The sequence below is a fragment of the Piliocolobus tephrosceles genome, chromosome 1 (assembly GCF_002776525.5).
Source record: "Piliocolobus tephrosceles isolate RC106 chromosome 1, ASM277652v3, whole genome shotgun sequence".
Taxonomy (NCBI): domain Eukaryota; kingdom Metazoa; phylum Chordata; class Mammalia; order Primates; family Cercopithecidae; genus Piliocolobus; species Piliocolobus tephrosceles.
Window position 1 is genome coordinate 59,613,975 of NC_045434.1, and position 23,239 is coordinate 59,637,213.

The following is a 23,239-nucleotide window of genomic DNA, read 5'->3' on the forward strand; positions in this document are numbered from 1 at the left end:
CAGCAGTTTGGGCACCTGTATTCCGAGCTATTCGGGAGGCTGAGGCAGGAGAATCGCTTGAACCTGGGCAGAAGAGGTTGCAGTGAGCTAATATCACGCCACTGAACTCCAGCCTGGGTGACAAGAGCCAAATTCTATCACAAAAAAAAAAAAAGAAAAAAAAGTTATCCTTGGCATTTGAGTGTGTAAGTACATCAAAGCATAACTACAACTATTTTTAAAACATATATTGTTATGCAATATTGGACAGCTGGACGTTCTGCTGCCACAGGAGTTTGTTCTTGCAGGCGTTACTAAAACATCTTCAAAACGTCGTATGGCCATGGGTCGTGACTGGCAAGGAATGTGCCTTGCTAGTTTTAAGCTGGAGTTGATTTTAAAATGGTGTCACCCTGGCTCTCCACGCTCCTGTTTCCCTAACGCCATAGTCAGCTCTATTTTTCAGGCAATCCAAAGTATCCTGATAAACCTGCGTCCTTTCTCTCTCTATATCCTCCCCATCCTCCTCCATCACACAGCAATGAAGTGACACTGTGAACTGAAGTAACACCCATCAGTCTGGGCAAGGGAGGGACAAATGAAGTTGGAGAGGCTTTTGTGGGAACAAGAATATCCTGTTAACCTAGTGGTGACGAATTAAGGTAAACAGTGATAGACCAGTATCATGTTTCAGGATTTATTCTTGAGCCAGTGCCAAGATTGTACATGCAGTACCTGGCTTTCAAATGGTAGAATTTCTTTCTTTCTTTTTTTAATTTTTTTTTTTTTTTTTGACACTGAGTCTTGCTGTGCCACCCAGGCTGTAGTGCAATGGTGTGATCTCGGCTCACTGCAACCTCCACCTCCCAGGTTCAAGTGATTCTCCTGCCTCAGCCTTCCAAGTAGCTGGGATTATAGGCACCCACCACCATGCCCGGCTAATTTTTTTCTATTTTTAGCAGAGATGGGGTTTCACCATGTTGGCCAGGCTGGTCTTGAACTCCTGACCTCAGGTGATCTACCCGCTTCAGCCTCCCAAAGTGCTGGGATTACAGGCGTGAGCCACCACGCTTGGTCTGGAATTTCTTACAAATACCTTAGAACAGTTGCCCAGGCTGAGTGTCGATATGAGCTTTCTTTCCTTACTGTGCTTGAAATTTATTTCCCCTTTGACTCAGGCAACTGGTCCCTAGGATAGGACCCCCAGTTTCCAGCCAATCCCTATTTTACATCTCATTTCAGGGCCCATTCAGGACACAGGAGAGAAGGGATGATGTATAAACCCAGAGCTGCTCACTCTCCTCTTACCTCCTTGGGGCAGTAAGTATTCCCAGCCCACGTTCTATCTCCTCAGTAGTTTCCCTACCATTACATAAGTCGGAGTTTATCCTGATCCCCAACTTGAAATAGACTGTCTGGGGTCACCACGTTTGGATTGTGAAGGGACCCTGCCCTCACAGCAGCAGAGGCCTTGCTCCTGGCATCCAACATTAGAATTGTTTGTTATAGCGCTGTGCTTCCAGTACACATATGGGCTAGTGTCATAGGTTAAAAACTACTCAACATCTATTGTTTCTCTCTGAGGCAAAATGCATTCTGTTTCAACTGACTTCAAGTGAATTTGGTGGACACTTCTGCCACTTAACTGTAAATTCTGACACCTACAGATTCCAGGAATTTAATTTTCCAAACACAAGAAAATCTTGGTCATAACTGAATGGTTAGCACATTAGCTGGGAGTGGTGGCACACGCCTGTAGGCCCAGCTACTCAGGAGGCTGAGGCACGAGAATCTCTTGAACCTGGGAGGTGGAGGTTGCAGTGAGTGGAGATCATGCCACTGCACTCAGCCTAGGCGACAGAGGGAGACTCTTTCTAAAAAAAAAAAAAAAAGCTTAGCACTTGCTGAGGTTAACATCTTTATTCCCTTACCCTCTGAAGACACAGCCATGGTCAAAACCGCATTGAAATACTCTCTCACTAACCTGTATAACTGTTTTCGTTGTCTTTTTCAAACAGCATTGAAAAAAAGTACAGTATCTATTTTTTTTTTTTTTTTTTTTTTTTGAGACAGTTTCTGGCACTCAGGCTGGAGTGCAGTGGTGTGATCTTGGCTCACTGTAACCTCAAGCTCCTGGACTCAAGCAATTCTCCTGCCTTGGCCTCCCAAAGTGCTGGGATTGCAGGTGTGAACTGCCACACCTGGCCCCCTACTATTCCTGTATCAGAAATGTAACTCGCCCACTCACCACCAGCCCACACTCTGGGTTCTCCCGTCACTCCACTGCCTGCTCCTCTGCTGATCACACTGGAAGAAGAGATCATGGCACTTGTCACTGACAATGGCTCCAGCACATGCAAAGCTGGCTTTGCTGGTTCAGTTCCCCCTGAGCCATGTTCCCCTCCATCACCGGCACCAGGGCATGATGGTGGGCATAGGCCAGAAGGACTCCTACCTGGGTGATGAGGCCCAGAGCAAGTGCACCATCCTGACCCTGAAACTGCCCCCTGGACCACCGCATCATCACCAACAGGGATGATATGGAGAAGATCTGGCACCACACCTTCTACAATTAGCTGCACATGGTTCCCAAGGAGCACCCAGTGCTGCTGCCCGAGGCCCCTCTGAACCCCAGGGCCAATAGAAAGGAGATGACTTGGATTGTGTTGAGACCTTCAACACCCCAGCAAGGTACATGGCCATCCAGGCTGTGCTGTCCCTGTACACCTCTGGTCACACCACTGGTATTATCATACACAGCAGAGACCCACACGGTGCCTGTCTATAAGGGCTATGCTTTCCCCCATGCCATCCTGCGTCTGGATGACTGGCACCTGACCGACCACCCCATGGAGAGCTTCAGGGAGCCCAGTTACTGCTTCACCACCACAGCCAAACAGGAGATTATGTGCACCATCAAGAAGCTGTGTGGTCAGCACCACACCTGGACTTTGCAGAGATGGCCACCACAGCGTCCTCCTCCTCCCTGGAGAAGATCTAGGAGCTGTCCAAGTGTTTCCAGAGTCTGGAGGCGCTGTTCCAGCCCTCCTTCCTGGGTATGGAATCTTGCGGCATCCACCAGGCCGCCTTCAACTCCATAAAGTGTGATGTGCACATCTGCAAGGACTTGTATGCCAACGTGGTGTTGTCTGGTGACACCCCCATGTACCTGGGCATCACCTACAAGATGCAGAAGACCACCATCCTGGTGCCTAGCTCCAAGATCATCACCTCCCCTGAGTGCAAGTCCTTGTGTGGACTGGCAGCTCCATCCTGGCCACCCTGGCCGCCTTCCAGCAGATGTGGATCATCAAGCAGGATTAGGATAAGTCAAGCCCTTCCATCACCCACTGCAAATGCTCCCAAATGGACTGCAAGCAGACGCGTATCATGTGCTTCATGGATTAATGTAGAAGTATAAATTTGCCGCTGGCAAATGCATACACCTCATGTCAGCCTCAAGAAACTAGAATAAGCCTTTGAAAATAAACTGGTCCTTGAAGCTTGTATATCAGCACCGGATTGTAGAACTTGTTGATTTTGACTTTGTCAACTGTTCCCTTGGTATTTAATACCCTGTACATATCTTTGATTTATACTCTTAGTACATGTGGCTCAGTAACTTCATGGCTGACATGAGGACATGCTTGTGGGAGGGAAGTTCGTGAATTGGTGAGTCTGTGTGACCTGCAGTCTCCTTATCTGTGCAGGTACTAATGTGTCAGAGCTCAGTGTTCCAGGGGTTTCCTTTTTTTTTTTTCTGAGACGGAGTTTCGCTGGAGTGCAATGGTGCGATCTCGGCTCACTGCAACCTCCACCTCCTGGGTTCAAGCTATTCTCCTGCATCAGCCTCCCAAGTAGCTGGGATTACAGGCATGCACCACCACACCCAGCTAATTTTGTGTTTTTAGTAGAGACAGGGTTTTTCCATGTTGGTCAGGCTAGTCTCAAACTCCTAACCTCAGGTGATCCACTGTGCCCAGCCATTCCAGGATTTTTCTAGAGCCTGGCAAGAGCTCCTGAACCGGTTTCATTTCTGTCTTGCTGGTCTATTAGTGTTAAGTCTTGAGCTAGAAGTGGTTTGCATTTACACCTGTAAATTTATTCATTCTTTTCATTTATGTAAGTTTTTTGTACCTAATTCTCAATTTTTAAAGAGATGACCACAAATTTTGGTTTTCCATTATTTGTGTAAAGAAAAATAAAGTGCTGCAGTAAACCAAAAAATAAACATAATTTGCTCTAACCTCTAGCTCCATTTTGAAAAATCTGCATGAACTTCTTTAAATTAGTCCCATTAAAATGGTAACAGTATTCAGCAGTTTATTTTAAATTCTCTTTAAAACTATTTACTGAACTATTATAACTTTGTCAGACACTAGCCACGCACCAAGGGCAAATAGGATATTTATTCTGAGTCCTTATGCTTATGAAATGTATCATCCTTAGAAGTGAGGAAGTAGAGTCAGGCATTTAATTTTTAAATATGTATACATTTAGGAGATAATAGAAATGAAATGCTATCTGATTTTGAAGGGAAGAACTGTAGTTTAGAAAAGTGGGCTTTGTATAGAACCACTACTTACATTCTTTTAAAAATCTTACTGTCACCAGGCATGGTGGCTCACACCTGTAATCCCAGCATTTTGGGAGGTTGAAGCAGGAGGATCACTTGAGGCCAGGAGTTCCAGACCAGCCTGGGGAACACAGTGAGACCCATCTCTTAAAAAAAAAAAAAAAAAAAAAAATAGCCGGGCATGGCAGCATGCACCTGTAGTCCCAGCTACTCATAAGGCTAAGAAGCAGGAGGATCATTTGAGCCTTGGAGTTCAAGCTTGCAGTGAGCCACAATCATGCCACTGCGCTCCAGCCTCGGTGACAGAGGCCCTGTCCCCCCCAAAATAAAAACCTTATTGTGAAAACATATGTTCAGAAAAGTGCGCAGATGTACAGCTCAATTTATTACATAGCGACTATCAAGATTTTTAAATATAGAATATTACCAGCATTGCAGAAGCTCTCCTCATGCCCCCTCCAAATCATTACTCCTACCTTTATCATAAATCAAGTGTCCATATATACGCATAGGTCTGTTTCTGAGCTCTTTTGTTCCATTAGTCTATTTGTCTACCCTTGTGACAAGCTACACTGTCTGTCCAATGGAATAATTCTCCCACCGTGTTTTTCTCCAAGACTCTCTCGGCTACTCCTGGTCCTCTGCATTTTCATTTAACTTTTACAATCAGTTTGTTGAATTTCACACACAGAAACTTGTTGAGTTTTTGACTGGGATTTACTGAATTTATGTATCAGTTTGAAGTTGAGATTGTGAACAATATTAGGAGGTAATAAACTTTTTTCTTAAAGGGTTAGATAAGTATTCTAAGCTTTGTGGGCTGAGGCAGAATTGGAGATATTATGTATTTATATAACCATTTACAAAACATAAAAACCGGCCAGGTGCGGTGGCTCACACCTGTAATTCCAGCACTTTGGGAGGCCAAGGTGGGAGGATCACTTGAGCCCAGGAGTTTGAGGCCAGCCTGGGCAACATGGCAAAACCCTGTCTCTACCAAAAATAAAATTAGCCGGGTGCACTGGCACGTGCCCGTGTTCCCAGCTACTCAGGAGGCTGGGGTGGGAAGCTCACCTGAGCCTGGGAGGCTGAAGCTGCAGTGATCTGTGACTATGCCATTGTACTCCAGGCTAGGCATCAGAGTAAGACCCTGTCTCAAAAAAAAAGTAAAAACTATTTTTAGCTTGAAAGTTTCTGAGCCTCAATAGGTACTGGCTGGCTGAATTTGGCCTGTGGGCTGTAGTTTCCTGGCCTCATGAATTTCTTTTACTTTCTCTCAGAAATGTCATATAAGGTTTTGTGTTGTGGTCTTACACATCTACTGTTAGTTATATCTAGCCCCTAGTTTTCTAATTCTCTCCTCATTGTGCCTAAGCTGCTGTTAAAACGTTCCAGTGAACTTTAAATTTACAGACAGGGGCTCACTCTTGCCCTGGCTTGAATATAGTGGCGTCATCATAGCTCACTGAAGCTTCTAACTCCTGGGCTCAAGTAATCCTCCCACCTCAGCCTCGAAAGTAGCTGGGACTACAGGCAGGTGCCGCCACACCCAGCTATTTTATTTATTTATTTGTAGAGACAGACTCTCACTATGTTGCCCATGCTGGTTCCACTGTATTCTTTCTTTCTTTTTTTGCGATGGAATCTCACCCTGTCCCAGGCTGGAGTACAGTGGCGCAATCTCAGTTCACTGCAACCTCTGCTTCCTGGGTTCAAGTGATTCTCCCGCCTCAGCCTTCTGAGTAGCTGGGATTACAGGTGTGCACTACACCTGGCTAATTTTTGTATTTTTAATAGAGACAGGGTTTCACCACGTTGGCTAGGCTGGTCTTGAACTCCTGAACTCGTGATCCGCTGGCCCTGGCCTCCCAAAGTGCTGGGATTACGGGCGTGAACTACCACGACTGGCCAAGTTTCCACTGTGTTCTTAATTTTGATTATTGGATTCTTACAAATTCTAGAATTCACTTTAAAAAAAAACATGTCCATGTAGCTGCTGAAATTCCCAAACTGGTATCTCTCCTTGAAGATGGTAAGCAGTTATTCTAGTCTGTTTGATAGCACCAATATCTCTAGCTACTATGGGCCTGCTATCTTGTCTCACATGCCTGCTTACATCTTGTACTCAGGATATTGTGTTAGCAAAATTGTTTGTAGAAATAATCTGAATTTTAGGATAATAATAATATCCTCTAGAGAGGGTTTTTGTTTGCTTATCCAAAGAGTTTGGGCAAACTACCACTCTGGGATCACCTTAATCTAATTTCAAAGATTAAGATCCATAATCAGAAGCTTGGCTGCAGTCCTGAGAGCCTGTTTCCTACACTGCCTCACCCTTATTCCTGGGTGCAAAAGACTGAGGGCTTCAACCAAAAGACAGGGACACCACCAAGTCCATCGCCCTTTCACAGGCCCTGTCCCCTGCTTCTGAAAGGCTGCTAAAATCACTGCTAAGCCTCTGAATCGCCTCCAAGTTTGGCAAATGCTCCCAAGAGAACGGTGGCCCATCACACCAAGCCCACCTCCCAGGGTGTCCATCTCCTCTGCCGTCCTCGTTTAGCAATTCTTCAAAGTCATGTTGGCTCTCTTGGTGCCTTCAAACCAAGATTCTGAAGTATTTTGTCCAGCCTTTCTAGTTAACCAGTGAGCTGGTCAGTCCAAAGGACCTATCCACCATTACCAGAAGCAGAAGTCCTCATAGCTACTTAGTTACATGTGTAGCCTCATATACAACATGGTGACAATTTGTGAAATGTCACTACACCATTGCCCATCTTTGATTCTGTGTTTTTGTAAAACAACAGATGCTTATGTGGAAACAATCAGGCCTTCGCAAAATCAACTGCTCTCCCCAATAGAAAACGGGAAGTTTCTATACTCAGAGCAGAAAGCACAGGTTGCCTCTATCTACCTACAGCAAACAGCAGCTGATTCACAAGTATGCACTGAGAGCCTACTATGTGTGAGGGAAATGAAGAAATGACATTTGCATTTCATAGCAGACTAGATAGTTGGTTGACCTTAAGCTAAACCCCAAGGTTCAGGTTTCAGCTCTCCTCTGTTTTTTCAATTTATATATTCTTCCCAAGGACATGCAGAAATCTAATTTCCATTGCTTAAATGCCTTTATTTCTTTCAGATCAAACTGAAAAGGCAGAATAGCAACTTGATATTTTTGGCTACTAGGGCAACATTTGGCAGTTTTCAAAAAAGGAAACAGAAATGACCGATACGTACATAAAAGTTTCACTAGAAATAAAATAAATGCAAATTAAAACAAAGAAATACTATGGTTTCCTATTCAAGTCGAGATATATATATATATATATATATATATTTGCGGTTGTTGTTTGAGACAGGGTCTCACTCTGTTGCCCAGGCTGTAGTGCCAGTGGTGTGATCTTGGCTTACTTGCAGCCACCATCTCTGGGGCTCAAGTGATCCTCCCACCTTAGCATCCCAAGGAGCAGGGACTACAGGTATACACCACCATTTCCAGGTAATTTTGTTCATTTTTTAAATAGAGATGGGGTCTCACTATGTTGCCCAGGTTAGTCTCAAACTCATTTTAAAAAATGCTTAGCTTAGGTTCTGGCTTGTGATGTGAGGGGCCATGTGCCCCTAGAGGCATCTACTTGGGTTATGCTCCTGACTTGAGTGGATAACTCTGTTTTTCTCCAGATGCCGTAAAAATGGACATGTGACCGTTTGTCGGAAAAACACAGTTCTCTCAATTGCTTACTGAGGCTCATTCAGGCTGACTGGAGGAGGAAGCCACCTTTCCAGGGGAGTAGGTTGGTTGCAAAAGTGTGCCCAAGGCCAGGTTGCACTGCAGTGGGGGAGCCCTTAGAAAGTCTGGGGGTACAGGAAGGAGGAAGCAACTAGAAAACAACGGAAGGGACTTCAGATGGTGAGGTTTCTATTTAGTACTTATTTCAACTTTAGGCCTCCTGAATGGTAGAGGTGGTGACAGGAGGATACCTGAAACCTTGGTTATGTATAACCTTCCTTCTATGACGGTGAGTCATTTCAGAATAGAAATGATGGAATAATTGGAAATTAAGTTGAAGGCTTAAACAAGTCTGCTGATATCAAACTGTTGGAGCAGCCCCGGAGCTATGGAAATAGAGGAATCTGCATGGAAGTTTGTATCCTGGGTTGACACAGAGATTCCAGTTGAACCAAAACTCCATGAGGACCATGCCTAGTAGGTTCAGTAAATGATACTATCCATTAAAGAAGTTCTTGCCTATGAACAAAGGAAGAAAGTTACCTGTCCAGATAAAGCGAATTATAAACTTGTGTATAATCTGGCAAAGGCCTAACCCTCATATCCTACACCCTCCACTCTCATTCCAAGAGAGCCTGGGTAAACAGCCAGGGCTGGGTTTTCCTCTGGCTGCCAGATGGGGTTAAAAATCTGCTTCTCACCTTCTAGGCTGTAGCAGTGGGGAGTTAATATAAAAAGAAACCATAAGATTTCAAGGGAAGAGGGACCACACCCATCTTCACAATAAAATGTCATTCTCAATCTAGAGCAGAGGCGCTCAAACATGGTACTGGAGATGCATCCCAAGTAATGTTTCTGGTTAGTGGTTTAAATACTGAGTTTTGTAAATGCTTTACTTTTAGAATGATTAAATTACTGTAGATCACAAGGGTAGCTATACAACAAAGTCACTCTCAGGTATTTGTATGCCTTCTTGAATGAGAAAAAGGCAGACTTTCAACTATTAGTACATAAGCATCTTTTGTTACGTGTCGTCATAGCTAAAAGGTTGAATACTGCTCTTCTAGAGCAAGAAAAAGAGGGAGTCCCTGGGCAAAACACAGCCTAGGCAGAATGCCAGGGAAGAGATGAGATTTGTGGAGGTAAGCACTGTCCCAAAATTGGGGGAAAAAGGAGCTTAGGAAATGTGATGCAAAGTGAACTAGGCAGGAGGCATGTACATGAGGCTTTAGGAAGCAGGATTAACCCTCTGCATGTTCAAGTGGACATGCTGGTACTCAGTATTTATATTAGCACAGAGAAGAAGGCAGCAGAACAGTTAGACCACATTAAAGACCAGTTCTTGTAGGGAGCAGGTTTATCTTTGGAGGTGGAGCTGGGTACAATTCCCCTCAGTTACTCATGGGAAACTCGTTCCAAGGCCACATAGAAACTGTTCTTGTCATCTAGGCAATGCCAACCAATTGGTCCAATTTCACAGTCTGCGCAGACCAGAAACTTGATGTTGCCCACGTCCTTGGTGAAGCCCACATTCTCAAAAATGAACATGTCCTCAACAAGCCAGTGTTCCTGCAGGAGATCACCATCAGGATTGCTGCCGTCAGACACAGCTGGCTTCTTTCTCATGGAGGGAAGGAAAAGCTGCAGTGGGAGAGAACATAAAGAATGCAGAAGTTGAACTGGCCCAGTTCCATCAACACCCCCATTCTAGGTACACTTCACATTGCTCCCTAGCAGGAATGACAAACTAAAAAAGAGAAGCCATCTCGTTAAGCTGTAGACGATAATGCTGGGTGGCTCTTCTTTGCCTCCGGTCTCTGCCCTGATTCTTTTTTTTTTCTTTTTTGAGACAGATTCTCCCACTGTCGCCCAGGCTGGAGTGCAGTGGCGCGATCTGAGCTCACTGCAACCTCCGCCTCCCGGATTCACACCATTCTTCTGCCTCAGCCTCCCGAGTAGCTGGGACTACAGGCGCCCGCCACCAAGTCCGGCTAATTTTTTGTTTTTTGTTTTTTTTTTAGTAGACACGGGGTTTCACTGTTAGCCAGGATGGTCTCAATCTCCTGACCTCGTGACCTGCTTGCCTCGGCCTCCCAAAGTGCTGGGATTACAGGCGTGAACCTGATTCTTTTTTTTTTTTTTTTTTTATTATACTTTAAGTTCTAGGGTACATGTGCATAATGTGCAGGTTTGTTACATATGTATACTTGTGCCATGTTGGTGTGCTGCACCCATCAACTCGTCAGCACCCATCAATTCGTCATTTATATCAGGTATAACTCCCAATGCAATCCCTCCCCCCTCCCCCCAACCTGATTCTTAAGAGAAATGAAAGAGGGGCACCAGCTGCGTGGTCTGGGAACTCGGTCTCACTGCTGTCCTCAATATGGGCCCCACATGGTCCTAGTTTCCCTGGCTCATTATGCTTCAGACACACTGGCTTTCTTGCCTTCCTCAAACAGCATTAGTCTGTTCTGCCCTCAGATCTTGGCATGGCTAGCTGCTCCTCAGCAGTCAGCTCAAATGCAGCCTTCTTAGGAGGTCTTATCTAACCAAACAACCTGAATTAGCTTTACTTACTGCTCACTATATATTTTTTTTAATAGCTTGAGGTAAAACTGACATATGAACTGCACATATTTTAAATGCACATCAGCCTGGGCAACATAATAAGACCTAGTCTATACAAAAAGCAGTTTGAAAAAATCAGCCAGGACTGGGCGCAGTGGTACATGCCTGTAATCCCAGCACTTTGGGAGGCTGAAGCAGGAGGATTGGCTGAGCTCAGGAGTTCAAGACCAGCCTAGGCAATGTAGTGAGACCCCTATCTCTACAAAAAACACAAAAATTAGTTGGCTGTGGTGGTGCACACCTGTAGTCCCAGCTACTCACAGGGCTGAGGTAAGAGAATCATTTGAGCCCAGGAGGTTGTTGAGGCTGCAGTGAGCTGAGATTGCACCACTGCTCTCCAGACTGGGCAACAGAGCGAGACTCTGTCTCAAAAAAAAAAAAAAAAGCTGGGCATGGTGGCAAGTGTCTGTAGTCCCAGCTACTCAGGAGGCTGAGGTGGGAGGCTCACTTGAGCCAGGGAGATTGAGATTGCAGTGAGCCAAGATCATGCCACTGTACTCCAACCTAGGTGACAGAGTGAGATCCTGTCTCAAAAAGTAATCAAGTAAAACGCACAGTTTATTTCACTTTAGCACATGTATACCAGTGAAACCATTATCATAATCAAGATAATGAACACATTCATTTCCCCTGGAAGTCTCTTCATCATGCCACTCCTACTTGTTTACTTATTGCTTATTTTCTGAAATTATTGCATTAATTTATTCGCTTATTTACCCCTATCTACCTCCACTAGAATATCAGCTCCTGGAAAGCAAGGAGCTTACCTTGTTCATTACTCGATCTCTAGTGGTTAGAATAGCAACTGGTATACAGCAGGATCTCAATGATTTGTTAAGAGAATGAGCACAGAATATCTGGCTTTGATCTATTCCATCACTGTTAGGGATATACTAGATTTATCTTATAAAAAGGAAAATCTAGTTCTACAATTTGGAATTATCAGCTCTAGGATGCTTGTACCCTCCAACCTATATGACTCCTCAATCATTAGGAGAAGGCCTCTGGCACACACAAAATTGTTTTAATTTCTTCCATATGGATAGTGTATACACTCTTAGCTGTCCCAGACTACTGCAAAATATCATGCCAGCCAAGTTTGTTACCCCTCTGCTCCTCATACGGCTGCTGTCATATCACTTATTTCCCATTTCCCACCCCACGATATACTTTTTTGGTTTTTCGTAATTAGAGACGGGGTTTCTCCACATTGCCCAGGCTGGGTTTGAATTCGTGGGCTCAAGCAATCCTCCAGCCTCAGTCTCCCAAGTAACTGGGGTTACAGTGCAAGCCACTGTGTAATACTGCTACTTCACTCATTCTTTATGCTTCATGTTCAAGGTGTCCTTAACACTTTGTTCTACCTTAAACAAAAACAGGAACAAGCAGAGGCAAAGAGAGTTAGGAATCAAAATTAAGGAACCGGGAAACCTGAATTCCGGTCCCATCTGTAACTTTCTGTGGGCCTCAATTTTCCTATATATATTTCTGGCTTATCCCCTCTACTGTAGGAATGAAATCTCACACACCTTCACACAGACGGAGTAAACTTCAGTGGACTAGTTAAGACATCTAACCAATCAACCAAGAATTTGATGTGTCCAACAAAACAAAAGGAAAACTGACTAAAACATTAGTGTTCAGGAGGTGCCCAACAAAAGATCACCACCTTCCCTCTCTCAGTTCCCATTTGTGGCACAAAGCGTCACCTGTCCAGTTGTCTCTCCTTTGATCTGTGATTTAAAGGTACTACCATAATTAACAATCCATTCAAGACATCACATTGGGTCCTGTTTGCTCTATTCCTTAACATTCCCATTTTAACTTAGACCCTCTAAGTCAGGCCCACAAGAGTAAACCCATATATATGCATATGTATGTGCATCTCTGCCTGGATCTCAACCTATTTACTGCAATGCCAAGGACAACTGCTAGGGCCAGGAGATAGCTATAACACCTGGCATATAATGAGGCTTTCTGGATAGGCTTCTGGGGGTGGCAACAAAAAAATTAGTGATTTGAGGCAAACTCAACTTGGTGTGAAGTTGCCAGTGAGATCCCTGACCAGATGGGTTACCTTTGTTCTGTCAGGACCCCAGCAAATCCTGGACAGCCTCTTTAGAAATAGACAGAACACCACAACTCAGTGAGACTCTGCTGATATACTACTAACAGCACCCTTTTAAAAACAAAATACTACCTTTCTCATTGTAAAAACACATTTTCGGCCGGGCGCGGTGGCTCAAGCCTGTAATCCCAGCACTTTGGGAGGCCGAGACGGGCGGATCACGAGGTCAGGCGATCAAGACCATCCTGGCTAACACAGTGAAACCCCGTCTCTACTAAATAATACAAAAAACTAGCTGGGTGAGGTGGCGGGCGCCTGTAGTCCCAGCTACTCCGGAGGCTGAGGCAGGAGAATGGCATGAACCCGGGAGGCGGAGCTTGCAGTGAGCTGAGATCCGGCCACTGCACTCCAGCCAGGGCAACAGAGCAAGACTCCGTCTCAAAAAAAACCAAAAACAAAAACACATTTTCATTATAGAAAACCTGGCAAGCATGCTATAATATAGATGAGAATAAAAACTGTTACAATACAGAGTACACTTCTGTTAACTTTTTCGTAATTTTTTCCCTTCTGGGAGTTACTTGTGGTGGTTTCAGAACACATCTGAAAATTCTCTGATAATCCTTCCATCGAGAGTGGAGTCCATACCCCTCTCCTTTGGTCTGGGCAGGCCATGGTGATTGCTTGATGAATGTATGTGGTGGTAGTGACAGGCTGGTTAGAAAATGGCATGCAACTTTTGCCATTTCTCATGGGACACTTGTGCTGGGAGCCTTCAGTCACTGTGTCCTAAGTCCGGCTATCCTGAGGGTGCCATGTGGAGATCAGACTGGGGGGGGGGGTCCATGTAGGGACAGAGGTGGCCCCAAATCCTGTTCCAGTGCTCAGGTGTATGAGCCCTCCCAGCCCACAGGCAGACACATGACGGAATGACCTTTCTGACTGCCATCACATCAGAGACCCCCAGTGAGAACTGCCTGGCTAAACCCAGTCGACCCCTAAATTCCTGAGCAAAATACATCACTGTTTGGGCTGGGCACAGTGGCTCACACCTGTAATCCCAGCACTTTGGGAGGCCGAGGTGGCCGGATCATCTGAGGTCAGGAGTTCAAGACCAGTCTGGCCAACATGGTGAAACCCCCATCTCTATTAAAAAGTGCAAAACATTAGCTGGGCATGGTGGGGGCACCTGTAATCCCAGCTACTTGGGAGGCTGAGGCTGGAGAACTGCTTGAACCCGGGAGGCAGAGATTAGGTGAGCAGAGATCGTGCCACTGCACTCTAGCCTTTTTTTTGTTTTTTTGTTTTGTTTGAGAGGGAGTAAGACAGCATCCCTGACTTCTACCCACTAGATGCCAGTAGCACACCTCCCTCATTCTGACAACCAAAAATGTCTCCAGATATTGCTAAATGTCCTCTGGAGGTCTAGGGGTGTGGGAGGAATCGAGAAACATACTGCTTTAGACTAAAGTACTCTGGAACATAAGATATAGTAAGTGCTAGGCCCTGGATCACCTCAAGGTAGGACTGGCAGTCTAGTTCTCCAATTGTTCCCATCTGCAGACTACTAGGCTATTCCACTGGGTGGAGTGAGAGAGAAAGCTGTAGGCCACCTCTAACCAGACTCCGTACATACCTTTCTCCAGGCTTAACGGCTGGGAGTGCTCCTTTAACACCTGCAGAGATGATTAACAGCCCTGCTGTAATTGCCCTAATGGTGGTTTATCTGCAATATGTCACAGTGATGACAAAAAAAAGAGCTACCCCAAGCCTTTACGGGGTTTACCCCAAAGCTTTAGTTAAGGAGCTCGGCATCTCAGAAGCTGCTTGTTCTCTGTAAGGATGGAACTGTTTTTCCCCACCTTAAAATGTGTGACACAGAGCAGGGAAAGGACTAATAAATAACTGGTTAGAATCTTCCATGACATTTTCTACCTTCTATTTACATCACGTCCTAGAAGTTATATTTTTGCTGAACTTAGTATTTGAGAAAAGAAAGGAGGAAACAATTAGGACTGAGAGTAAGGAGAACACTGGGTTGGAATACAGCTGAGTTGTTCGAGTCCAGAAAAAGGGATAGGATTCTTCCAACAGTTCTTTCTCAAGAAATAGGAAATTTCCAGAAACACTGAAGCCATTGTTAAAAAACACAACAACAAAAAAACATCTTTTTGCGTTTTTAAAAGAGGGAAAACATTTTAAAACACACAAAATGCATTAAAGAAAATTCTTAGGCCTCTTTCTAGAATAGGGGCCACTGCATTAGTTGAGAAACAAAAATAAATGTAACGTATATAATTTAATTTGCTCACACAGTTTTTGGCAGATCAGTTTAAAATAGTATCAAACAAGAATTAAGAATTTTGGCTGCTTGGAAGTTGCAGTGAACCATGCTTGTGACAGAGCACAACAGGGAATGGGGAGGGAAGAGGAGGGGAGAAGGGAAGGGGAGAAGGGAAGGGGGGAACCGAGGGGAGGGGAAGGGAGAGGACGGAAGGGGAGGGGGAGGGGAAGGGAGGGCAGGGCAGAAGGTAGGTCTTGTGGGATGTGGCGGCTCACCTGGCCAACATGCTGAAACCCCACCTCTACTAAAAACACAAAAATTAGCTGGGCATGGTGGCATGCACCTGTCATCCCAGCTACTTGGGAAGCTGAGGTAGGACAATAACTTGAACCCGGGAGGCAGGCAGAGGTTGCAGTGAGCTGAGACCGTGCCACTACACTCCAGCCTCGACAACAGAGTGAGACTCATCTCAAAAACAAAACAAAACAAAACAAAACAAAACAAAACAAAACAAAACAAAAGATCCTGGCCAGGCCCAGTGGCTCATACCTGTAATCACATCACTTTGGGAGGCAAAGGTGGATGAATCACTTGAGCCCAGGAGTTGGAGACCAACACAGTGCGTCTATGTTTTTTCTGTTTTTTTTGTTGTTGTTGTTTTGTTTTTTGAGATGGACTCTCGCTCTGTCACCCAGGCTGGAGTGCAGTGGTGCAATCTTGGCCTACTGAAACCTCTGCCTCCCGGGTTCAAGCGATTCTTGTGCCTCAGCCTCCCAAGTAGCTGGGATTACAGGTGCCCACCAACACGCCCAGATAATTTTTGTATTTTTAGTAGAGATGAGATTTCACCATGTCGGCCAAGCCAGTGTTCAACTCCTGACCTCAAGTGATCCGCCCAACTCAGCTTCCCAAAGAGCTGGGATTACAGGCGTGGGCTATGTTTTGGTTGGTTTTTTTTTTTTTTAAGAAAAAAAAATTAAGAATTTTAAAACAAACTATAAACTCCATTTAGAAGTCTCTTAATTTATATCAGTTTATAAAATTAGACAAAACCTTGCCATGGAAAAGATGGGAATTAGCCTATATTATGGGCTATATACTAGGCACAGTGCTAAGTGCTTTGATACAAATTCTTCCATCTATCATCATCTTCATTTTACAACAAGCTTGTCCAACCCGCGACCGGCATACGGCTCAGAACGGCTTTGAATGCGGCCAACACAAAATCGGAAACTTTCTTAAAACATTATGAAATTTTTTTTTTTTTTTTTGAGACGGAGTCTCGCTCTGTCGCCCGGGCTGGAGTGCAGTGGCCGGGTCTCAGCTCACTGCAAGCTCCGCCTCCCGGGTTTACGCCATTCTCCTGCCTCAGCCTCCCGTGTAGCTGGGACTACAGGCGCCAGCCACCTCGCCCGGCTAGCTTTTTGTATTTCTTAGTAGAGACGGGGTTTCACCGTGTTAGCCAGGATGGTCTCGAACTCCTGACCTCGTGATCCGCCCGTCTCGGCCTCCCAAAGTGCTGGGATTACAGGCTTGAGCCACCGCGCCCGGCCTTTTATGAAATTTTTTTTTGCAATTTTTTTTTTTAGTTCATCAGCTATCGTTAGTGTATTTTGTGTGGCCCAAGACAAACCTTCCAATATGGCCCAGGGAAGCCAAAAGACTGCACACCCCTGTTTTACACAATAAGCAACCTGCATCTCATGGAAGTTAACTTTTTTTTTTTCTTTTTTGAGATGGAGTCTCTCTCTGTCGCCCAGGCTGGAGTGCAGTGACTCAATCTCGGCTCCCAGGTTCAAGCGATTCTCCTGCCTCAGCCTCCCGAGTAGCTGGGATTCCAGGCGTGTGCCACCACGCCCAGCTAATTTTTGTATTTTTTTTTAGTAGAGATGGGGTTTTGCCATGTTGGTCAGGCTGGTCTCCTGACCTCAGGTGTTCCGCCTGCCTAGGCCTCCCAAAGTGCTGGGATTACAGGCATGCCGCGCCCAGTCTAACTCTTTGAATGTTAATGAATGGTAAAGTCAGGACTCAATTCCATGTATGTTTTAATTCCAAGATCCATGTTCTTTCCATTGACTCCATAACGCCACTAACTTCGTAAAATTAATTGAGAACTCTACTCCCAAACCTTGGAAGCCTTAAAATAACCCCGGGACCTCCACCAATCTCTAGATCAAAAGTCATCAAAACACCCACAAAACAGATACAGATTCCTTTTTTTCCTCCTTTGATGGAAGGCTGTTTTGGAGGAATGGGTGCTTCTTGCTCTTCTACTAGACATTACACTTCACGATCTGTTCAACCACATGGAATAATAAAATGGTCTGCATATTTTTAGAAATAATTTGAATGACAGGATGTTCCTATGGTTGAAATAATATATTTGCACTTCAACACAGAGTTTACCGAAATAAATTTTTTTTTCAACGTTCTCACTTGCGATGATGGTGGTAGGAAGGGTATTAAAATCCCTAGACTGACGGGAAATAGTTTTTCTTCGAAATTTAATTCCAGGACGTCAGGGATCTAAGCACTTCAAATATGATTCATCTGGAAAACCAGAGGCTTCCAGTGTCTCGGTAAAGTGGTTTGGTTACCAGGGTTATTTTGCCGCGTCCCCTACACCAGTTGTTTCTGGGGCTCCTCTGTGGAAGGTGCCTGTCATAAATAAGACGGTGAATTCAGGACTGGCGGGTGGGGTATGAAGTGGGACAGGAACCTGGCCACACTCGCGGTGAGCCGCGGCCGAGAGGTACCTGCCGGGTCCTACAAGCCGGCGGGAGCTCCGGAAGCCGAAATGGGGCGCCTCCCTTCCACGCGCCCGCGGAGCAGCGGCCCCGGACGGCGGCGGGGCGTACGGCTCCCGCTCGAAGCCGCCCCAGGGGCGGAAGGCCGGGTGGCCCAGGGAAAGGTTCCCGCGGCAAAAGATGCCGGGGCGGGACCAGGTTCCCTCCCTTGCCTCCGGCGGCCCCAGGGGCGGAGCCTCGCCGAACGGAGGCCCGAGGGGCGGGGCTTAAGGCCGCGCGAGGAGGGTGCGGTCTCCGGAAATTGAGGAGCCTGGGTTCAGATACTGCCCACGGCAGCTCGTCCGGGAGACTGCGGGTGTAAACGGCCTCCAACCTGCCTCCCTACCTGTCGGCGAGAGAAGAGAGCGGTCCCTGGCTGCAGCACCCGGGAGCCGCAACGCTGGCACAGCACCGCCTTCCGGTTTCGGCCCTCGGCTGACACTAACTCGCTCAGCTGCTCCGCTGATTCCATTGCCGCTGCAGCCACAGGCTCCTCAGCCACGGCTGCGCAGGCGCTGTTTCTGTTGGCTCGTTCTTCACTGCGCTGGCGCGGCTTGGCGTGAAGCGGACGGTCACCACGTCTCTGCGCAGGCGCCCGCTTCCCCGCTCCGGATTCTATTGCGCAAGCGCCTTCATTCATTGCCTAACCTGAGTGGCAGGCTTTGTGACAGGGACACTTCTTGGGACCAGTGACATATATCCGTACCCACCTGGCCACTGGGCTTCACTTAATATTAAAACCTAGACAAATCATTAGGTTGACCTGTTTAGTTTTCTGAGATCTGAATTTAGTCTCCTGAATGAATGGGGACATTATTGGAGGCAATGTGAAGGTAATCTGGGTCGGACTTCCCATCAAGTTTTAGCCATATTAGCTTATTCTATGGGAAACTGCTTAGAGGGGCATGTATCTTTTCGGTATTGGAAAAAGATGCGTGCAAGCTTTAATTACTGGTCTCTTCTACTCATTGTGACCATTTACTATGCGGCAAAATGTCAAAGCGCCTTTAGAAACTTACTAAATCATCACAGTTTCTTTACGGAATCGGCATTCTTGTGCATGAAATGAGAAAGATAAAGGTCAGAAAGGTTGCAGCGTAACTCTAAAGCCGCTGCTCTTAATTAACTAGGATTGTCAGGAAAGCAAGATTATTTCAGACAGAACAGTATTATATATGAACAAAGGTGAGAACAAATTTAGGAATGGTTAGTAGACCACTGTGGCTGATCCACATTACACCTGGGGAGAAGCGGTAGTTGAGGTAGGTAAGATCAGGAAGGTAGAGTGGACCCTGTGCTCCATGGATTTAATGTCATGCCAAGGAATTTAACATTAATAACATGAACAATGGGAATCTGTGGAATTTTAGGCCAGAAATAACTTCAATATTTACTGTCTGAAGTACTGTAATGATTCTATCTGTGCTGTGCTTCAGAGAGATACCCTATGACTAAATGGAGAGAATAGATTGAAGAGAGGAAAAAGAGTAGAGGTAAGGGTATCAGTGGCTATTACCTCATGAGTCTAGCTGAGAAAGGCCCTGAAGCTAGCAGAGGGAACAAAGATACGGGAATGGACTTGGAACAATTAAAATTGTACAGAACTTAGAAACTAGCTGGATGTCTGTGTTGTGATGGGGTGATACAAAGCAACTGCTGGTTTTCCTGGGTTACATAGCTAAGTAGCTGGTTGCCAGTTATGGGAGCTTGAAAAAATAAGATGAACCACCAAATTAGGGGTATTTCTGTGTATATATGTGAGCACATGAAAGTGTGTACAATTGTGAAGAGTGAAAAAGGAGCTCTAAGTTTTACATGTTGATTTTTCTGTAGAACATTCCATTGTAGCTTCAGTGTATGAACTACTTGTGAAGTTGGTCTGAAACTCATTAGCACTGAAGACAGCATAGGAGCCATCAGTCCTTCACCCTCCCCTGGATTTATTCCTGAGATAGGAAAAGCCACGTTTTATAGGCTGTGGTTTAATTAGCAGGTGCCATCCATCTGCCAAAGTTGGCAGGCATCTTTAAGGAAAATAACTTCCTCATGTGGTTGCTCCTCCCTTTTGCTCTGGAAGCATCAGGATTGTTGCAGTTTTGCAGGCCTTCTGCATAGCTGTTTATATCACATGCCATAATTCAAAGCAAATGGAAAAAAGGACTAGTGTGACTGAAACCCTAAAATTCAAGTGGGTGCTAAGTGAATTCAAGATGTCTCTTCTTTGTTCCTTTGGTTTTCAAGTAACTCCAAGCATGAGAGGGAATAATGAATATAGAGAATCAGGAAAATATTTTACTGAAGAGAATCTCCCAAGTGTAAAGTGGCTACCTCTTATCTGTGTCTAACAGAGAAATAGCAGAACTAGTTGGCAAACACACAAGATGAACAGGTTGAAGAGATAGGAGCTACGGCTGATCCATACATCTTTCCCTCCCAAATATCTGCTAAAGGCAATGCTGATTAGCCACAAACTCTTGGCACATGACACCATTGATTTTTAATATTTTCTTAAAAAAATACAAAGGAAATTAACTCTGTAGGTCAATACAATTCAAGGAAAGAGGGGAAAATGGAATTTCAGAGCAAAGATTGTTTAGGTTATCACATTCCCACACTCCCAATACCCATAAAACAAGAATTTCACTCCATGACACAGAGGAACACTGAATGATAGCTCAGAAATGTTGATAGCTGAGGTACTGAAACTAACAAAAGGATTTTGGTTGTCCTTGATTATTCTGTCCTGTGATGAATAAAATCTACACTAAAGGACAGGTAAGGAAAACTTATAGCAGAAAAAAAGACCAAATGTACCAAACACAGCAGTACAAACCACTCCTTGGCAGAAGTGTGCTTCTAAAAGAATGGGGCAGCAATCAGTTAGCTTAACTACTAGGCTACTGTCACTCCCAGCCCATCCCCAAATAAATAGTGTGGAAGTGTAATAGTGTAGTAGTATTTGCTTCAACAAAGAAAGGCTTTCACCCCCATTCAAGGCAAACATTGCCATGGCTAGATGAGCCCTGGCAGGTAATAAGACGACTGTAAAATCACAGGTACTTCTAGTTTATCCCCAGTTATACTGAACTCCCACATTGATGTCATCTTCTCTCATCCCAACATTTGTTCACTCTTTTATGCTGTCTCCAGTGCGAAAGACCTTGGGGAAATAAAAAGATCCTTCAAATAATATACCCTTCTCAGTCTTCCAGGTTATGTCATACTTCAGTGCTGTTCTAGGTTCACTCACATTCCATTACATTGAGTTTAATTCACTTATTCTAACTTCAATTCTGATATACAAACCCTGACCTCCAAAAGAAGTGTCAGATGAGTCTCTCTCCCTTGCCCCCAAAGTTTTGTGGGGCTCTCCCTTTGGTTTCCCTCTAGAATGGAACTGTGTTGCCCCTAGCTACCTGTAGATGAGAAAATGTAGTTGTTCCTGGAAAAAAAAGAAAAAAAAAAAGACTTGGATTTGACCAAGCTTACTTAAATTGGTATCTTTCCAATCATCTAGGCTGGATATTACCCACATCTAGTAGGCTATACTCACCTTAGTTCTTTGCAACATATGAGGCACAACATACATATAGTACACCAAGCACGTGGTAAGTTAGAAATGACAGGAAAGTGCTCCCCAAAGCAGTGGGAGAGGCAATGTGGTCTCTCACATCCATTCAATGTGCATTCTTTTCTCTGGAGTATCTGTTACCCACCCTTCTCAGGAGCAAGAACCAGGACGACGGGGAGTATGTGTCAAATAAGTACAATCATCACTGCACTGGTGCCTGTAATCAACCTGTGCACATAGTGAGAAACAGACATTCTGGAAAGGATTCTTGATTCTCCCACTAACTGTCCACTGGACTGGAATAGCTCTGGATGGTGCTCCAACAATGGTCACTTCTCACGGAGAACACACACACCAGCATCACAGCGCTGGGTTCCCATGGATGTCACGACTTCCCAGCTGTCGATGATAGGGTCATAACATTCAATGCTACTTAGCAGGGAGTTACCATCATATCTGAGTAGGAAAGAAGCAAAAGAAAGAAATGAGTCAGCTGTGTGCAGTGGCACGTACCTGTAATCCCAACTACGCAGGAGGCTGAGGTAAGAGGATTGCTTAAGTCCAAGAGGGAATTTGAGACCAGCCTAGGCAACATGGTGAGACCCCATCTCAATAAAATTTAAAGAAAGAAAGAAATCCGCCTTCTATTCCTTTCCACACAAGTCCTTCATTAAGGCTGCCACTGGAAGCCAGGCATGGTGACTCTCGCCTGTAATCCTAGCACTTTAGGAGGCTGAGGTGGGAGGATTGCTTAAGCCCAGGAGTTGGAGACCAGCCTAGGCAACATAAAAAACTAGTCTGGCACAGTGGCATGCACCTGTGGTCCCAACTACTCTACTCAAGACTCCAGCCTGGGTGACAGAGCAAGACTCTGTCTCTAAAAACTAAAAAAAATCTAATAAAAAATATCAAGTTGCCACTGGAGATATCTACCCCTACCCAAGTCTTGTCTCCATCCAAAAATGAGGATCAGATCACATAGACTCTTGCTTTGGCTACATACTGAGTCTGGATTCGTTTCTAAATCCTCACCCTGCAATTGCATAAAGTCTCCCCCGAAGCACTGTGGCCCCTACATAGCATCGTGGAGTGGTCATACTGGTGACAGTTGTCCAGGAATCAGTGCGAATGTTGTATGCTTCAACGGAAGAAAGGTGGGCTGTACCATCAAATCCTCCCACCACATAAATGTGGTCATTCAGCAGGGCTACTCCTGCACCTGGGGAAAATGAAGGCATTGGCAAATGAATGGTACTAAGCCTAGAATCTGAATTATAGAAATAAACTATCATCACTAATGACTAGCTGAGTTTTAGAGCAGATGAGAGATATGGACTGGGTCCACACGGGCCTAGAATAATCTAGTCCAGCACAAGTTATTCCACCTATAAACCCTTTGGCTTGGACTTGAAATGATAAAAGATAAATAAAAATTGTTCTCTTTACTTTCATTAACTCAGAGCCCAACCCTTCTAATTAGGAGAAAGGGAGGAAGTGAAAAAAAGGCAGCAATAAAGGTTGATGGAGGGAAAGGAGTTGTGATTATGGTTCTGAAGCAATTTTTACCCCGAATAAGTAAACCAGAACGGCACAGTGTTTTCTCCTTTTCTACAT

At 45.0% G+C, this 23,239-nt stretch overlaps 2 protein-coding genes across 2 annotated transcripts in view; both read right to left on the reverse strand.

Moving 5' to 3' along the window:
• Positions 1-7,666: 7,666 nt before the first annotated feature.
• Positions 7,667-18,666, reverse strand: RABIF (RAB interacting factor). Its single transcript, XM_023186918.2, has 2 exons — positions 18,401-18,666; positions 7,667-9,926 (listed from the first exon to the last, which is right to left on the reverse strand). The coding sequence occupies exons 1-2, from the start codon at positions 18,524-18,526 to the stop codon at positions 9,681-9,683; spliced, it is 372 nt and encodes a 123-aa protein (XP_023042686.1). The 5' UTR covers positions 18,527-18,666; the 3' UTR covers positions 7,667-9,680.
• Positions 18,667-20,531: 1,865 nt separating this feature from the next.
• The window catches only part of KLHL12 (kelch like family member 12), a 41,729-nt gene continuing 39,021 nt past the window's right edge, over positions 20,532-23,239 (reverse strand). The window contains exons 11-12 of the mRNA XM_023186888.3: positions 22,658-22,844; positions 20,532-22,081 (exon numbers count right to left, since the gene is read on the reverse strand). Coding sequence (XP_023042656.1) covers positions 21,955-22,081; positions 22,658-22,844 — 314 coding nt within the window. The 3' untranslated portion in view covers positions 20,532-21,954. The remainder of the gene's footprint in view (positions 22,082-22,657; positions 22,845-23,239) is intronic.

Bases quoted from the DNA above. Each gene is read 5' to 3' on its own strand.
- RABIF (XM_023186918.2), bottom strand. From the start codon at position 18,526: ATGGAATCAGCGGAGCAGCTGAGCGAGTTAGTGTCAGCCGAGGGCCGA. The intron at 9,927-18,400 runs GTAGGGAGGCAG...CTCCCACTGCAG, and splicing joins CTCTCTTCTCTCGCCGACAG to CTTTTCCTTCCCTCCATGAG.